Source organism: Lentinula edodes (assembly GCF_021015755.1).
Source record: "Lentinula edodes strain Le(Bin) 0899 ss11 chromosome Unknown C8R40scaffold_7, whole genome shotgun sequence".
NCBI lineage: Eukaryota > Fungi > Basidiomycota > Agaricomycetes > Agaricales > Omphalotaceae > Lentinula > Lentinula edodes.
The window spans coordinates 397,405-414,316 of NW_025764313.1; the positions used below are offsets into that span (position 1 = coordinate 397,405).

At 45.6% G+C, this 16,912-nt stretch overlaps 1 protein-coding gene across 1 annotated transcript; it reads left to right on the forward strand.

The window, feature by feature from the left end:
- Positions 1–316: 316 nt before the first annotated feature.
- C8R40DRAFT_1091925 (ABC transporter transmembrane region 2-domain-containing protein) lies at positions 317–3,574 on the forward strand. Its single transcript, XM_046227527.1, has 12 exons — positions 317–507; positions 579–708; positions 766–1,029; positions 1,083–1,166; positions 1,216–1,457; positions 1,513–1,621; positions 1,679–1,797; positions 1,851–1,935; positions 1,996–2,898; positions 2,959–3,010; positions 3,065–3,155; positions 3,217–3,574. The coding sequence occupies exons 1-12, from the start codon at positions 398–400 to the stop codon at positions 3,455–3,457; spliced, it is 2,430 nt and encodes an 809-aa protein (XP_046089333.1). The 5' UTR covers positions 317–397; the 3' UTR covers positions 3,458–3,574.
- Positions 3,575–16,912: the final 13,338 nt, after the last annotated feature.

A 16,912-nucleotide genomic window follows, 5' to 3' on the forward strand; every position in this document is an offset into this window, starting at 1 on the left:
TAGGAAGGTGCCTTCCATATATGGAAGGTACACGTGGTCACTACATCGTAAGGACATGATGTTCCAGCTTGATTGTCACAGGTATACGGCAATGGCTGGTATATTTCTTGACAGCATGCCATGTCTGAGGAAACAGTAGAAATTAGAGCATGTAGGAATACTTCCAAAGGAAAGTTTGCATACTTGTATGCATCTATCACTCCAATACTCTTGATTTTTTCTGAGTCGAGAAAGTGAACACCGTGGGAAAGCATTGCCAAATGCGGAACATATTTCTTTCTCGACGTGAATAGCATTCTTTTGGTTGGTTTCATTCCAAAACTATTTTTGTTATGATTTTAACTATTTTTTTCCACTCAAACTTGACCTGTTGGAGAAGTGCCGGTTGGCACTGTACATGGCTGTTCTTTCCACTCTTCGACCATCTAATAGGCTTTTACAGATCATATTCATCCTTCTCATTCTGCGTACACGATTGATAACCTTACCAAAGGATTCTTTTGAAAGGTCTGTATTTATAACCTCGATGATTATCCATGAATCATGATGGTGATGGATATACTCCTTCATATGTCCAGGTTGAGAGATGCGACCGCTGGAAAACGTTTGTCTGCTGCAGAACTGACAGCAGTATTGCAGCAGATTTACATCAAAGAACGCGACGGCTCGAAGACGTTGTTGGTTCCGTATCGTAACCGGCTGGCCAAGGTAAACATTTGCAGGAAATCTATAGTACTTTCTACGTAGCACTAACAATATACTTAGGTTTCGATACATGATACTGCTGCAGATATTCTAGCGTCAAATGCAAAACACTTTCCTCTTCAATCCTCCGACTCTAAGAAATCGAAGGGTCTCCTCGACCCCAAATTTGTCCGCGCGCTTCGTGCTCTCTTGTTCCATATAGCCATACCCTCATGGAAATCCAAAGAAGCCTTCATCCTTGCTGTTCACTCCTTCTTCCTCGTCGCTCGCACAGTCCTGAGCGTTGCAGTGGCACGATTGGATGGTATCATTGTAAGAGATCTTGTAAGTACCATTGCTAAGTGTGTCTCCACATGCTTAATGGCATCGTCCTATAGGTCCGAGCTGACGCGCGGGGCTTCCTGCGTGGACTGGGACTCTGGTTCGCCCTGGCTGTACCAAGCACATACACGAATGTCATGGTCTGTTTTATTGGACGTGTTGCACGAATTTCTCTCACTCGATTTCTAGATCAAACACTTGCAGTCTACACTGGCTTTGCGGATCCGTACTCGTCTCACCAGGTATATCCATGACTTGTATCTCTCGAAATACCCAGATTTGAGGTATTACCGACTTGGACTTGGTGTTGGTGCTAAACGGGATTTATTGGGCGAAGGACAAGACACCGGTAATGCTGGCAGTATCGAGGGAGTGGACCAATACATCACTGCAGATATCGAAGCTTGGGCTGAGGGTGTTAGTGGTCTGTAGTAAGTTCAAGTAACTTCTTATTTATACAGTCGTCGCTGACAAGATTCCTTAAAGCGGGAATCTCATGAAACCCACGCTTGATTTGGTTCTTTTCACCAGCCAATTGAGCCGTTCTCTTGGGCTCAGGGGTACAATACTGCTATTTGGGACCTATTATGCTACGGTTCGCTCTCTTGGTGCTCAAGTATGTTATGCTATACCAGCTCATGAAATAATACAGGTGCGCATCCTCAAAGCTGTTACACCTGCTTTTGGAAAATTATCCGCCGTTGAAGCCAAACTCGAAGGCGATTATCGTGCAGGGATGGGCAGACTTGGAAGAGAAGGCGAGGAGATTGCGTGGGTAATCGTCTTGTCACACAGCTATTCAGAATTAACAACGACTTCCATAGTTTTTACGATGGAGGTGCTCGAGAAAGGGATATTCTGACCAGAGCTTACATGAATCTCATACGGCACGTCAATTCTGTTTACAAGGTATGTAAACTATGTTGTCCTGCGTTTCGACAATCTGCTGAGTGAAATCGTCGTATTGAGATTCGAATAGCATACGAATGGACGGAAGATTATGTTATCAAATACCTTTGGTCTGCAGCAGGATATGGCCTCATTGCGGTGCCTCTCTTGTTCACCCGTCGACGTCGTCCAGCAGCACAGTTTGGCTCGAATCCGGGTTCCAGCCTGTCCGCATCGAGCGACGGGAATGAAGTGATTGCTTCACGTACTGAAACATACATCTCCAACCGTAGACTCCTTCTCTCTCTTGCAGATGCCGGGGGGAGGCTAATGTACGCTTACAAAGATGTCCTAGAGCTTGCTGGTGTAACAGAGAGACTATACTCGCTCGTTTCAAGTCTATACGCAGTCAAACCGGTCTCGACTGGGTCCAACTTTCCGTCTTCATCGGGTGATATCACGAATAATATAATAGGACTAGAACACGTTGATATTGGGACTCCTGCTCAAGGGACCTCGCTCAACGAGTCCCATATATTATCCGATTCGGCCGAATCTGTCCACGTTAAATCACAGTCTGTCCTCATACGCGATCTTTCATTGTGGCTGCGAGAAGGATCTGGCGAGCATCTCATGATTACCGGGAGCAATGGGGTAGGCAAGACGGCCATAGCAAGGGTGTTGGCAGGCTTGTGGGGCCCATCTAACGAAAACGGCAAGGTGTTTAGACCTCAGTCGCTGATGGTTGTTCCCCAGCGAGTCTATATGCCTGTGGGTACGCTACTCGACCAGGTCATCTACCCAGACTCCTACGCCGATTTCTTGGAGAAGGATATGAGTATTGAGCCTCGGGGAGGCGGTTCGGGGAATAACATTAGGGATATACTGGAAAGTGTTTTTCTGTCATATCTCCCTGAGCGAGAAGGCGGATGGAGTACGAGGAAGGAATGGAGAGATGTATTGAGTGGTGGCGAGAAACAAAGGGTCAGTTGCGCGGGCTCCGTCCTCGTTATTGTAATGGAACCTAACGTTCATGGATAAAAGATGGCCATGGCCAGGGTATTTTATCATCGACCAAAGTTTGCCATTTTGGATGGTGCGTCCGGCGTGTTTACATTGGAGACTCTTCCTAATCAACATCTTCATGCAGAATGCACCAGTGCAGTGTCCAGTGATGTTGAGGGTCGAATGTATCAGCATGCAAGATCTTTGGGTATCACTCTAATCACGATTTCCTTAAGGTAAGTTTATAAACAATCTATCAAGTATTTTGTGAGATTGAGTCCGATGTTGCGTACACAGACCCTCTCTTATGAAATACCATACCCAAGTGTTAAACGTACTAGGAAATGACACCGGTCGATGGACTCTGGCCCATATCGGCCAAGACGCAGTGCTCACGCCTATGGCCGAAGCCGAAGGAGACGAAGGAGAATTGTGGCTGGGATTCAACAAGGAGATTGCCTCTCTCGAACGGACACTCAAGAAAGTGGATGGGTGGGATAAGCGGCTGAAGGAGTTGAATACATTGTTGAAGATGTGAAACCAGACAATTTAGTTGTGGGAAAATTAACTTTCGTATAATAAAGTGTAAATATTTTGCATTATTCACCGTAAACCCTATGCGACACTCTATATGTAAGGGAGTGTGGTTTATGAGGCCTTGAGATATGGGTTAAGAGGGAATTGACTGTGCTTGTCTCGGTTTCGCGCCTCGACGTTACATCCTTTGAATATGCTTTTCCGGATAGGATAGTTGAATTATACTGGCTAGGTCCGAGTCCTGAACAACCAGGTTACCATACTGTACATCCTCTACTTAGATTACAGTAATGGAACACACATTTCTACTACAGGGGGGTAATTATTAATATCTACTTCCCAGGCTTGCTGAGGAAAAAGCAGGAAAAAAACCTCAACAATGCATGTGCATGATGCCTCTTGAGCCCAATCTTCATTCTTCAGACTAGGTATTACCACCAAAGCTTTCAGCCTCTTGCAGACACATGCATAAACACCTCCAGGAAAAACATCAAGAAAACATCCACAGAGGTGCAACTAAGTAGGATCACCGGCTGCAAGCCAGCACATTTCAGGCCGGGAAATGAGTGCAAGGTCAGACTAGTCATCATCAGGCTTGACCTCCAGAGTGCCAAATGCATTTGATAGCCACCAGATTTGCAGATAGGGTACAGCAAGGCCATGCTGAACCACAGATCAAATTTCAGAGCAACCAGATAACCAGAACATGGTGAATTCAACAAATACTTTTCGGATGACCTTTCTGATCAGTGGTGAATTTTTCTGTTCCTCTCCCTTGAGGTCTTGAGTGTAGTGGTTTTGTTGAACAAACAACCTCCAAATCATCGACTATACTCCTTCGAATAGGGCAAACAACCAGATCGCATCGAACATTTCCTTTTCTACATCTCCGTATGATTTTATGCACTCTTTTTCTACCCTCGCCGAGACCTTGTCGAGACATTATGAACCCCTCGGTGATATGTTGACCTTTCTATTAAGCAACTTTAACACCCCCACTGAGGCTTGTTTCGACGATTTTAGTCGTGCGAAAAATCAAGATGATGGTGGTTATTGACTGCTTTTCCGGTACTAGTGTACCCCTCTGGGGCCCTACACCTTGCTTGGCTTTGTGTTTAGGGTCATCATAGTCATAACAATCATTTCTTAACATTATCTTTCACTGTATGTAATAGCATCAGCTATTACACCTCTATAAAATGTGTAAAATATAGACACCTAGGATGTGGCTATGACCTTGTGGGATCATGGAATTAACAGCAGATTGCTTTTCACTTTGCACATCTGCTCACAATTGTTTCAATGAAGCAATGGTAAAGAAAGACATGTTGAGTTAGTGCATGTGTGACCACATGCAAAATGAGGCAGTACTAGAGCTTATTAGCAACACGTCAAAAACTTTTTGAAAACGAAAAATGAACAGTCATGCTTTGAAAAAGCACGGTTTGATCACGCTACTGACATTCATCTGCAAAACCTGGATATTCGGCTAAGGGCTGAGAGCAGATCCCAGCAGATCCCAGCGCTGAAAGCACCAAAATGTCAAGTCCATGCCTTGGGGCCCCATTCCGCCACTCGGTATTCCGAAGATCCACCGTTTATTGTAATCTCACTCTTATTGTTCTTTCTCGCTACGCATACCCTTTCGTTCTAGTCCCTCCTTATTGTCTTTTACTTTACCCTGCAGGTACTACACGTATAGCTCCTAGTAGTTAGTCTGGCGCTCCGCACCGATGCGCTGCTCCATAGATATAAATACTACCTGTACGCTACTGTAGTTCCTCAGTTTAATTATCAACTTAGATCTTCCTTCCCAGCTTAGCCCTTCTCTAAGTCTTCAGGCTCAATGCCTTGAAGTACGTTCTACTCTACCTTAGGACTTAGACGTTCTTTGGTTCGCTCCTCGTCACTGGCGATACCGCCGCTCCGACTTGGCTGCTACTTAGCTCCTCCCTTCTATACTCTTGATCTCCAGGGACTAACAGCGTAACGGCGGTGTTGTTAATAACTTCACTACTGTCCCACTCGACCTTCCACCCTTAGACACCTTGTGACCTCTGGCACGGTGACACGCCTAAATTTTGGCTAGACGTCTATGCTGTGAATTGTGACATTTTCACGTATAGATTTGTATCGAGAGGACTGTAATTGAGACCCAGATTGACAGTCAAAGTCAATACTGAATCAGTCTAATAAGTTGAAGGGACCATATACCCATACTACCACAAGTTGGTTAGTTTACCCATCCCCGATACTACCTTCGGATAACAGTCTACCTGTTTGTCAAGCAGGATTATACCAGACTCGGACTACATCCGAAGGATGACCATTCACGTATGACATACCAATGTCAGCGACTGGTTCTAGTAACGGGTGTCACCAGGTGTCACACTCAAGAAAACCTCAAACAGTAAGGCGATAAAGGAAGTAAGCAAAGTTCTGGGCTAAACCAGGTAGAATAGACGAGATCAAAGCTAAGGAAATACAGCAAGTAGCTACAGCCTATATACTAGTGAACAACCCTCTGCCCTAGTAATGCCCAACGCCCTGGGTTAGTGGTAAACATGAGTAGAACATAAGTAAAGCAATGTGTAAGTAATGAAAGCTCGATCGCCATGCTGTATACGTGTTGTGAGACTGCTGTGTTTAATATAAGTAAATGAAAAGCGCATGTTGTATCAGTAAGCATAAATAATAGGTCAGGTGACAAGATAAGACAAGATATAGGATAAGGGAGATAGAAGATAAGACAAAAGATAAAAGATAAGACAAGGGATAAGGAGAAAGATAAGATGAAAAAGAAGTGATCGTAACATTACCCCCCCTTTAAGGCGCGAATTCCATGACGCGCAAGTCGGTTGACAAGTGCTTCAGATGGCATGGTACTTGGGACTGGTTCTATGTCTGGTGTAGGTATTTGTCGGAACAATTCAGTGGGAAATTGAGCAATCGGAATCTCGATCTGTTTAAGGGTTCGAGGCCTGGGCTTGTTAGGATACCTCTTGTGGAAGTCCTGAACAGCTTCTTTGGCATTCGTCATATTAGCTGCAGGTTCCCACGTCATTTCATGTGGTCCGTAACCTTTCCATTTTACCTTGTACTGGATGCCATTCCGATACTTGCGTGCATCCACAACCTCTTCTACTTCGTACTCTTCTTCTTCTCCAACTACTTCTGGAGGTGGCTCGGTATTTCGGGGTTGTGTCGGGAATTGGGGTTCATGGTATGGGGATAGGTGTGTTTCGTTGAAGACATTATGGACTCTTTTCCATGTGCGAGGGATGTCGAGTTTGTATGAGCTGGATCCGATCTTTTCAAGAACTTTAAACGGTCCAAATCGTTTATCCCCGAGTTTCTTCATTGGGCGATCTGTCGTTATGTTGGTTCCTTCAAGCCAGACTTTATCACCAGTCTTATACTCTATCGCTTCATTCCGGTGTTTGTCATATTGGCGCTTCATGTCCTCAGCGGCTTTTTTCAGCGCCGATCCTACTTCTTCCCTGATCCGTTTCATACTATCGGCAAACTCCTGTGCTGTTGGGTTTTGTGACGTCATCTTTGGTGTGGTTCCTTTGTATGGGTGTCTGCCATTGTCTGCGTAGAAGGGCGAAACCTTTGTAGCTGAGTGTACTCGATTGTTATATGCAAACTCCATCATAGGAAGCCATTCGTGCCAATCACTCTGATGATGATTCACAAAAAGACGGATGTAATGTTCAATTTCTTGATTTATCCGTTCCGTCTGGCCATTAGTCTGAGGATGGTATGCAGTTGTATAGTTGCTTTCGATTCCTAGCAACTTGTACAGTTCCTTCATGAAGCGGGCATGGTACTGAGGGCCGCGATCGTGGACAATCTTCCGGGGCATTCCATGGATCGGGAATACTTTGTCACGATAGACACATGCCATTCCTTCAGATGTTATCGTAGTATGTGTGGCAAAGAGCCGTAACCTCTTTGTGAAGTGATCAACAAACACGCTGATGGCATTATACCCTCCAGACTCTGGTAATTCGCCAATCATATCTGTTCCTATGATTTCCCAAGGCTCGGATGGTACGTCATGTGGATGTAATGGTCCTACGGGTTTTGTACGATGTGTCTTTGTGGCCTGACATTTTTCACAGCCTTCCACGTAGATCCTGACGTCTCGACTGATTCCTGGCCACCAGTAGTTGCGTGTAATTAACTCGATAGTTTTATAGCGGCCAGGGTGTCCTGCTGTCTGGGCGTCATGATGTGCCTGTATGATTCGTCCTCTGAGCTCTTTGTCCTTGGGGACATAGATGCGTCCTTGCCAAACTGCTAGTCCATCCTCGGTAACGAGCTTGCCTCGTTTTTGTGTGAAAGAGAAAGGAAGGAATCTAATGGGCACTCCAACCAACCAATCTAATACACAATATGCGAGTTCACTGCTATCAAATTTATTTAATAGCAAGGGGTAGCGTTGGCAAAGGTTCCGCAAAGCTTTGAGAGCTAAGTAAGAAGCTTTGATCAATCAATTTGAATCGTTCTAAGGGTTCGATATATTCCTTTGATCAAGGTAGATTCAGCACGATTTGTGCTTTGGTTTGTATTGATCTGGGTATATCAAGAATTGGGGGTTTGAATCAAAGTAAATTAAAACCGAAACACACAGACCCCTATGGAGGGCTAGAACTATGTGCTGGCACAACCACACAGCGTGATTTGCCCTTAAGACCAATGACTGATCCTAAGTTCGAAGAATACCCAACAACTGGATAGACTTCTCGCAGTCACAAGGAGCAGAACACGACGTTCCTATACTCACAAGTGCCGGGCCCGAATGGCTGCTAGCGAAGAGGTTTCAGTCTGGCGGGAGTGTGTCTTTCCTTTTTACGGATTAGCACTGCAACGTCGTCCCAAAATCACTTCTATTCCAGATACATCGGATCGCTATTTATACACACAGAATATAGAGTCGCATAGTACAATTAATTTAATACAATAAACGTTCGGAACCGCAAGGAAACTTCTACACTCAGTCAGATACCATTTAATTTGAATCTACATGTTCTTATTTGGTCCATATTAGTTCCAAGATTCTAGTATACCTCCAAACATAGGTAGGTACTTCAATATTCATTTAATTTAATTGTTTTTGGAGGATGACTCGAATAGTGTTCAACTGTCATTGCTGTTCAACACTTACTTCGATCGTTTGTCACCTCGTCCGGAGGCAAATCAGCTCTCCTTGATCCTAATCCTATCAATCTGATTCATCTGGATTAAACTAATTGCTTCTCTCTTTCAATAGACACCCATTGTGCCTATACTCAATCAAGGGAGTTACGCATAGTATTCATTTAATTGCATTCTTCAATATTTTCTATGTCAGGACTCTTTGACATTCATTTGATATGTCTTCGGAGCCTCGCAGTCTTCCGATCGTTCTTCTAGTCATTTTACTCAACCATGCAACTTGATTGGTCTATTAGACTAAATCGCAGTCTTTTTTAGATTAACGCATGATCTCATTCTAGAAGGAGTATTTGATAATTCCTGAGTTCTAGAAAGTCATTTCGAGTCAATCCTCGGTTCATGGTCACTTGAGTAAGTTCTTCCAAACTCCTGCCAGTGTAAGGTCCAATAAGAATACCCTTGGTATGTCATACGTGAATGGTCATCCTTCGGATGTAGTCCGAGTCTGGTATAATCCTGCTCGACAAACAGGTAGACTGCTATCCATAGGTAGTATCGGGGATGGGTAAACTAACCAACTTGTGGTAGTATGGGTATATGGTCCCTTCAACTTATTAGACTGATTCAGTATCGACTTTGACTGTCAATCTGGGTCTCAATTACAGTCCTCTTGATACAAATCTATACGTGAAAATGTCACAATTCACAGCATAGACGTCTAGCCAAAATTTAGGCGTGTCATCCCCCCCAAACTAAAGAATTTGACCGTCCTCGGTCATTCGTAGTTTTGTATCGGGAAAGGATACCCAATCTGTTATTAGATTGATTCGACAAGACTATATCTCCTTTTAATGTAAATCACTGGGTTTGGATCTTTACTTCTCCGTGCTTTCCAATCAATTTGGATGCCCTCAAATGGGTTTCTAGCGCTCATCTTATCAATTTATTCACACGCCTGCTACGAATCGTAACAGTTTAGCGCTCAATTTGAATTGAATACATTTTCGGTATTCGTATCACATTTCGAAAATTTAATTCACAATCTTTTCATCATCTAGTCACAGAACGAGCTTCCATTTCACGGAGAGCTGCTCTGACGTACGCACTGATTCAGTGTGTACGTTTATTTGGTCCGGGGCACGGGGTTCAACAAATTTTCGTTGAAGTCCGTTTTCTTCCCTTTCTTTTCTTTCCCTCATCTCGTTCTTATCAATTCAAAATGGCTTCAACCTCGAGTCAAACTCGATCTTCTGCCTCTACCACGCGTTTACCAAGCTCTCTACTTGAGGCTCAAGTTATGTTGGCGGGTATTCCATCTAAATCAACACTTCCTCTCTTCTTTGAGAGTGCTGTTTTCAAGCGTCTTTTGGAGGGAGACTACTCTCCTCCGGTCGTTGATTCCACAAATTCTCCGGACTACGATGGCTCTGGAACCTTCCCTGCCTTTTCCTATCCCCGTTCTCTCGTCCCTTTCTGTTTCCCTTCCGACACATCGCGTCCATTGTCCGTGGCTTCTGGATTGGATTTGTTTTGTTCGTCACAAATGACGGTCCGAACTTTGCAGGATTTGGTAGATGATTCACCTCCAACGGAGTCGGAGATTTACAATGTTTTTGAGGAGGCTGCTCCCTTTTTGGTATGTAGCCACCTTTACTCGTTTTCTTATTACTGGTATTAATGGTTTCTCCTAGATTTATATTCATGACTTTTGGATGGGTCGGGCAAATTGCCCTTTATTCGCGGAACAGGTCTTATTATCTGCTGAATCGCTTTCCCTCAGCCTACCCGCTTTTCTTCGCGACAATTTGACGCAGCAATGGGGCATTCCCCCTGAGCATCGTTCTTCAGCTGAAGTAAGTGTTCTTTGCTATCGAATTCACTTTTATTCTCATTTAATTTAATTTACAGGGTGTTCTCAAATTCGAACGATTCCCTGCCATTCCCATTCCGTTTTGTTTACGCTTTCGTGAGGGAAGCGCAATGATGCGTATGGTTTTGTCTAAAGATTTGGATGTTTTTGCCTCATTACGTGGCAAAGCATTATCGGCGGTCGCACTGAAGGACACTACTTCCTCATCACCCTTGGAGATCCAAGCTTCAACCTCTGTTTCCAAAACGCTCGTAGCTCCTCCACGATTAATTAGAAGGAATCGGGAGTTAGAGAACCTCAAGGCTGATGCCTCCTCATTTTGTGAGTTATAAATTTAATTCATAGATTTTTGTTTTATTTATCCATTCTTTTTCACTCAGTTGCTTCTCCCCGTTCTGCCCGTTCAAAAGACGCCGATAACGAGCTTTTGAGTGGCTTCCCTTTAGTAGACGCCGTTCCTCGAGCTTCTTCGTCTACCAAGGTTCCCGTGAGCAGGAAGGAGCCTAAATCCAAAACTACCGTCAAGGTAGTTGAAGATTCTAAAGCCTCCGACCCTCCTACTTCTGCTTTGGTCTATAAGAGAGTTCGACTTCCCCCTCGTTCGAGGAAAATTGCTCCGGTCGCTTCTAAAGGAAAAGCGCGACAAATTGTTGTCACTGATGAGGATTCGGCTTCCAGTGAAGTCGAATCCGAAGATGAGGATGAGGAGGAGGACTCTGCGCCCCCTCCAAAACGCCTTAAAACGACATCTTCCATATCTGGTAAGTTTTTATCCTTCATTTTTCGTTTTATTTTATTAATTTAATTGGATTGTAGCTTCACTGCCTCATCGTTCAATTAAACGGGTAACCGTTCCCAAACGAGTATCCAAGGCTGCCACAAAGTCCGCTCCTGAGCGTTCCTCAGAGAGTACCTTCCAACCGGTACTCTTGGCGGATGCTCAAGGACGCCTACGACTTCCAGAGCAATCGACTGGTGCCTTCACACCCTTTCCCAAATTTGCTCATGCCAGGGTAAGTCGTTGTTATTCAATTTAATTCATTCCAAATGCTAACTCTATTAATTTAATAGAATAGCGCTGCCTTAACTCGAGAAAACCCTCTCCTTACAATCGATCCTGACTTCGTCGAGCTGGGCTCCATTTTGGAGACTCAAAACGCTCGTTTCACGATGCAGGATTTGATGCAAGTTAACCGGGTAATTCGCGACGTAAGTTGTTTTCCAATTTCTTATTTTAATTTAATTGCTAATATGGCTTTATTTTGTGTAGCCTTCCATTCCCAGTCAAGCTTGCGTTTCGGCGCTTGCTCGAGGGGATTTGGAAGCAAATTCGGCTCCACTACCCGGGTACAAATGTCAAGCCTGCTCCTCACGGAGTTTGAAGTGCTTGGGGTCCTTGGATGTGGAGCTGGCTATGGACGCGCTCAATGCGCTCCATAAGGCCTCAACTAGCAGTACACATAGTAAGTCCAGTCCATTCAATTTCATTTGATTTATTTTAAGTTGATCCATTCGATTTTATTCAGATTTAGCAAATTCATTACGACGAGCCACCAACCTCAACGACCAATTAAAGCAGATTGGGTCCCTTTTTGACACTACGCGGGAACTCTTCTTGCGGTCCATCTTGGACTTGCAGAATGCAGGAGAGGATCCTATCGTCGTACTCGAGGCCCTCAAAGCTGCCGAGCCCAATCGTCGGGCGATCAATCTAAATGAGTGGACCCTTATGGCCACTCTATTCCGTTGGCCCAGTCCATTCAATTTGAGTGGGCTGGACTTCGACAATCGAACTCCGGGGGAATGGATCGAACTGCTATGCAGCATCCATTCTGGCGAATCAACGGCGCACATCGACGAACACGGACACCTGGTCGAGGCTTCCCCACCTCCGGATTCTGCTACCGAGGCTTTGGAAGGCCTCAAGGAAGTCGAGAGGGGGTCTGCGGACGAGGGTGCCAGCAGTCCAGTAGGGGGATCGGTTCCTATGGAGCTGGATCTCCCTACGATTGAGAGTTTGGCCGAGCGAACTCTGTCTCCTGAAAAGGGGGCAGAGTCAGCGCAGACTCTCTAGTCGTAGCTGGTTCCTTGGGCGTCGATAAATTTTTTTATTTTTTTTTATTTTATTTTATTTTAATTTTGTCATACACGGACGGGCTTCCATGCCCATATATCTCATTATAGCTGACCACTCGCGGTCGTATCGTCTGGGTTTCTTAACCCAACATCTCATCTATGGACCTTTTCAGGACCACAGGTCGCTCGAGACCATTTCATTTTATTAGATTTATTAGTCTAATATCTTTTGTATTTTCTTGTATTTCTTGTAGGTCAGTTTACCTATTGCTTTTTGTTGTGGATAGTTATTACTATCCTGTATATATCAATTTACGAGTTCTCATGCTCGTTTTCATCTTAATTTGAATGAGTGAACTTAAGTCCTAGGACAAAGACTTTGTTTGTCCCATTTACTTTGATTGAAGAGCTGCACTTGATCATTCTTATTAATTTGAATGAGTAGATACATTTTCTTTTCTCTCAATACATTGTTCACTCAATTCATGTTTTAATTTGAATGAGTGCTTGCGAATTATCGAGCCAGTTCTGAGTTCCACCTTTGAATAGGGGTTCAAAGTAAGACTCCATTCCGGATCCTGGCATGAGTTTTCATGCGAGATCAGGTCCGCAAGACTTTACTGTCTTCCTTGTCCTGAGTGCTCAAGTCGATCTCCGTTCGCCATTGATCATAACTGTCATAAAGTACGCAGCCCCTATCATTTTCCTTTTCTCACCGTCTCGACGCCTTTACTTGTACGATACATCATCCCATCACTGTCAAACCCCCATCGATTACTGATCCACCTGACCCATCTTCTCCTTCTATTGGCTTCCGCCACCTTCCTTGTTCCTAAACTGTACAGTATTACATCGTTGTTCCTCGCAGACCGGATTATGTATATATAGCCAACCCTCCACAGCCTGGTCCCTTATCTTGACCTCTCTGTCATTATCTGGGACCAGGTATGTGCTTACTTATTATTACCTATGACTACGATACTCAATATATCTCTGTCATTATCTGGGACCAGCCTGCCGCCGTTCTGCTTAGTCGCTCCGCCTTGTTGCCTTGTCCAGTTGCTCCGCCTCACCGTTCTGCTTAGTCGCTCCGCTTTCCCGCTCCATTAGTCACTCCGCCTCTGCCGCTTCGTGACATTAGGTCAAGATCCATTACTGCACTGACAGCCTACCGATAAGGTTGTCCTTGCAGGGTCTATAGACACCACGTCTTCCCCAGTTCCGCCCGACTCTGAAACACCTGTTGACAGTATAGACTGCTCCGCACTCCTGCACGCACTTGACCCCAGAGACCAAGCTCACGCCCATAACAACGACGATACTTGGCGCGATTGCCAGTCTCAACCTTGCCCCAACGCCCTTTCGAACTCAATCCGAGAGCCACTCACTGTGAGCAATATAACCTTCCTGCCGATTCCCCAGCCTCGATTGCCTACTCCCATCATGTCGACTCCTATCCCGCCTGCCCCAAACACCTCTGCGGAGGATCTCATGGCTCAGCTCATCAGACAAGTAGCTAACCTTGCTACAGCTATGGAGGAACGCTCATCCTCTAAGTCAAGCATGAACAAACCCGAGGTTTTCAAGGGTAAAGATGGCGCTGAAGCCCGTCGCTTCATGGCTCAGTTCCAGAATTGGGCATCAGAACAACCGGATCTCGCCAAAAGCCAAGTAAAACTCATCAAGTCCGCCTTGGGTTTCTTCACAGAAAGTGCCGGAGATTGGGCAACTCCCCATCTGCTACATTTCAATGCGGAAAATCCCCCTTTCGGAGGAAATTGGGAGGCGTTTCTGAAGGAATTTAGCCAACGGTTTGAACCAATGGACCCAGGTATGGAAGCCCGTAGCGAGATCAAGAATCTCAGGCAAAGTAAAGGACAGACAGTTGCGGAATTCGCTCAGAAGTTCAAGGATATCGGAGATCGGACTGAAATGTCTGATATTGACTTGCGGGAACGTTTCTTCACTGCATTACTCCCAGAGATCTGACAACACCTCATCACCGTAAACATTGCCCAAGGAATTGCTCCGACTCTTAAGGAGGCAATCAAACGGGCCATATCGGTGGATGTCTACCTGCACGATCCCACCATGACTGGCCGGAACTCTGGATACCCTCCCACGCATACCGCTCATATTACCCCTGCTGACCCCCACGCTATGGACATTGATGCAACCCACACCAGTAATGGGAATACTAGGGAAGCATTCCTAGCTCGCATGCGAGGACGATGCTTCGGCTGCGGTGCCCAAGGTCATGTCAAGCAAAACTGCCCACACCGAGAAACCACCTGCCGCTACTGTGGACGTCGAGGACATCTGGAAGCAGTCTGCCAAGACAAATTCATGGGACTCGGACGAGACCGAGGCCGACGCCAGCAACCTCGACGCCAACAGATATCCGCTACGGGACCCGCGCCATTCTCCCTATTCCCAAACGAATCCGTCCAAATCGCGTCCTCGACCCCAACATCTGCTCCTGCACCCGTAGCTGCTACTCCGAGCCCCCCTAACCAGGACTTTTCCAATCAGATTGGTCAAATAAGGGAATTACTTGATCGTGCTAACGCTATGTCCTCCTCGTCCTCTGGCTTTCAACAGGGTTTTTAAAGAGGGTACCCGCTTCGGCTGCACCGAGAGTACCCCGTAATCAGTTTGTTATGTTCGCTACTTCCTCGTATGACTCGCATCCATCATGTACAATATCGTCGATCCGGGAATTAAACTCTACTTCCCCACATTTCCGAATTCATGCGAGACTAAGAGGAAGGAATCACAGTATAACAACTGCAGCCATGGTAGACTGTGGAGCTACCGCCCTGTTTTTAAACCAAGACTTTGTCACCCGGAACCATGTAAGATGTGCACCCCTCCATAAACCAATCGACGTTTTTAATATTGATGGAACACCTAACCGAGCTGGACGGATAACCCATTTTGCACGTCTAGCACTCACAGTGGATAATCAAGAGCGATGGATGGACTTTCTGATCACCAACCTAGGAGGTGAAGACATCATCCTTGGACTCCCCTGGCTACGGAAGGTAAATCCGGAGATTGATTGGGAGAAAGGACGACTTTCAGTAAAGCCTCCTCGAGTAACGATAGAAGAAGTCCCAGACGAGGAGATCTTGTACTCTCATCTAGCCGCCACTCACACAGAAACCCCGATCCTCGAACTCCCGGAACTGGAACCTCCCGCAGAAAACCCCCACATTGAGGTGCCACTAGAAGCGACCCTTGAACCGAGTGAATCAGCAGCGGTGGAAGAACCACCAATACACCGAATTCGAGCCAATCATAAAACTCGCCGGGCATGGGTAAAAGCAGGAATTCTAGAGGAACAGACGGAGGAAGTCTGGTGCGCCGCAGGATTCACTTACTCCCAGCAGCTAGCAGAGGAAGCCAACCGAGACAAACCCGTTAAAACCTTCGAAGAAATGGTCCCTGAGCAGTATCGTGATTTCAAGAAGGTTTTCTCAGAATCCGCCTCCGAACGATTACCTGCCCACCAACCTTGGGACCATGCGATTGATCTCGTACCTGGAGCACCGGCAACCATGCGTACCAAGATTTATCCCATGTCCCTAAACGAGCAGGAGGAGTTGGATCGTTTCCTAGAAGAAAACCTACGGAAAGGCTATATCGTCCCCTCAAAATCACCAATCTCATCACCGGTCTTCTTCGTAAAGAAGAAGGATGGGAAACTCCGTTTTGTACAAGACTACCGGAAACTGAACGAGTACACTGTGAAGAACCGATACCCTCTCCCATTAGTTGCTGACATCATTAGCCGACTTCAGGGAGCCAGATACTTCACGAAGTTTGATGTCCGCTGGGGTTACAATAACATACGGATTAAGAAGGGGCATGAATGGAAAGGCGCGTTCGCAACAACCCGAGGCTTGTTCGAGCCTAAGGTCATGTTCTTTGGTCTCACAAATTCCCCTGCCACGTTCCAAGCACTTATGAATGCTATATTTGCTGATCTCATTGCAGCCGGCAAGGTGGCAGTCTACCTAGATGACATCCTTATCTTCAGTAACGATCTCGAGGAACACCGACGAATGGTACGGGAAGTATTAACCCGGTTAGAAAAGCACGACCTCTACCTACGACCAGAAAAATGCGAATTTGAACAACAACAGATTGAATACCTCGGACTCATCATCTCAGAAGGGGAGGTGAGAATGGATCCAGTAAAAGTAGCGGCTGTTCGCGACTGGCCAGTCCCTACTAATCTTCGGGAACTACGAGGGTTCTTGGGATTTGCAAACTTCTACCGACGCTTTATCCGGAATTTTGCCAAAATAGCACGACCTCTGAACGACCTGACGAAGAAAGACA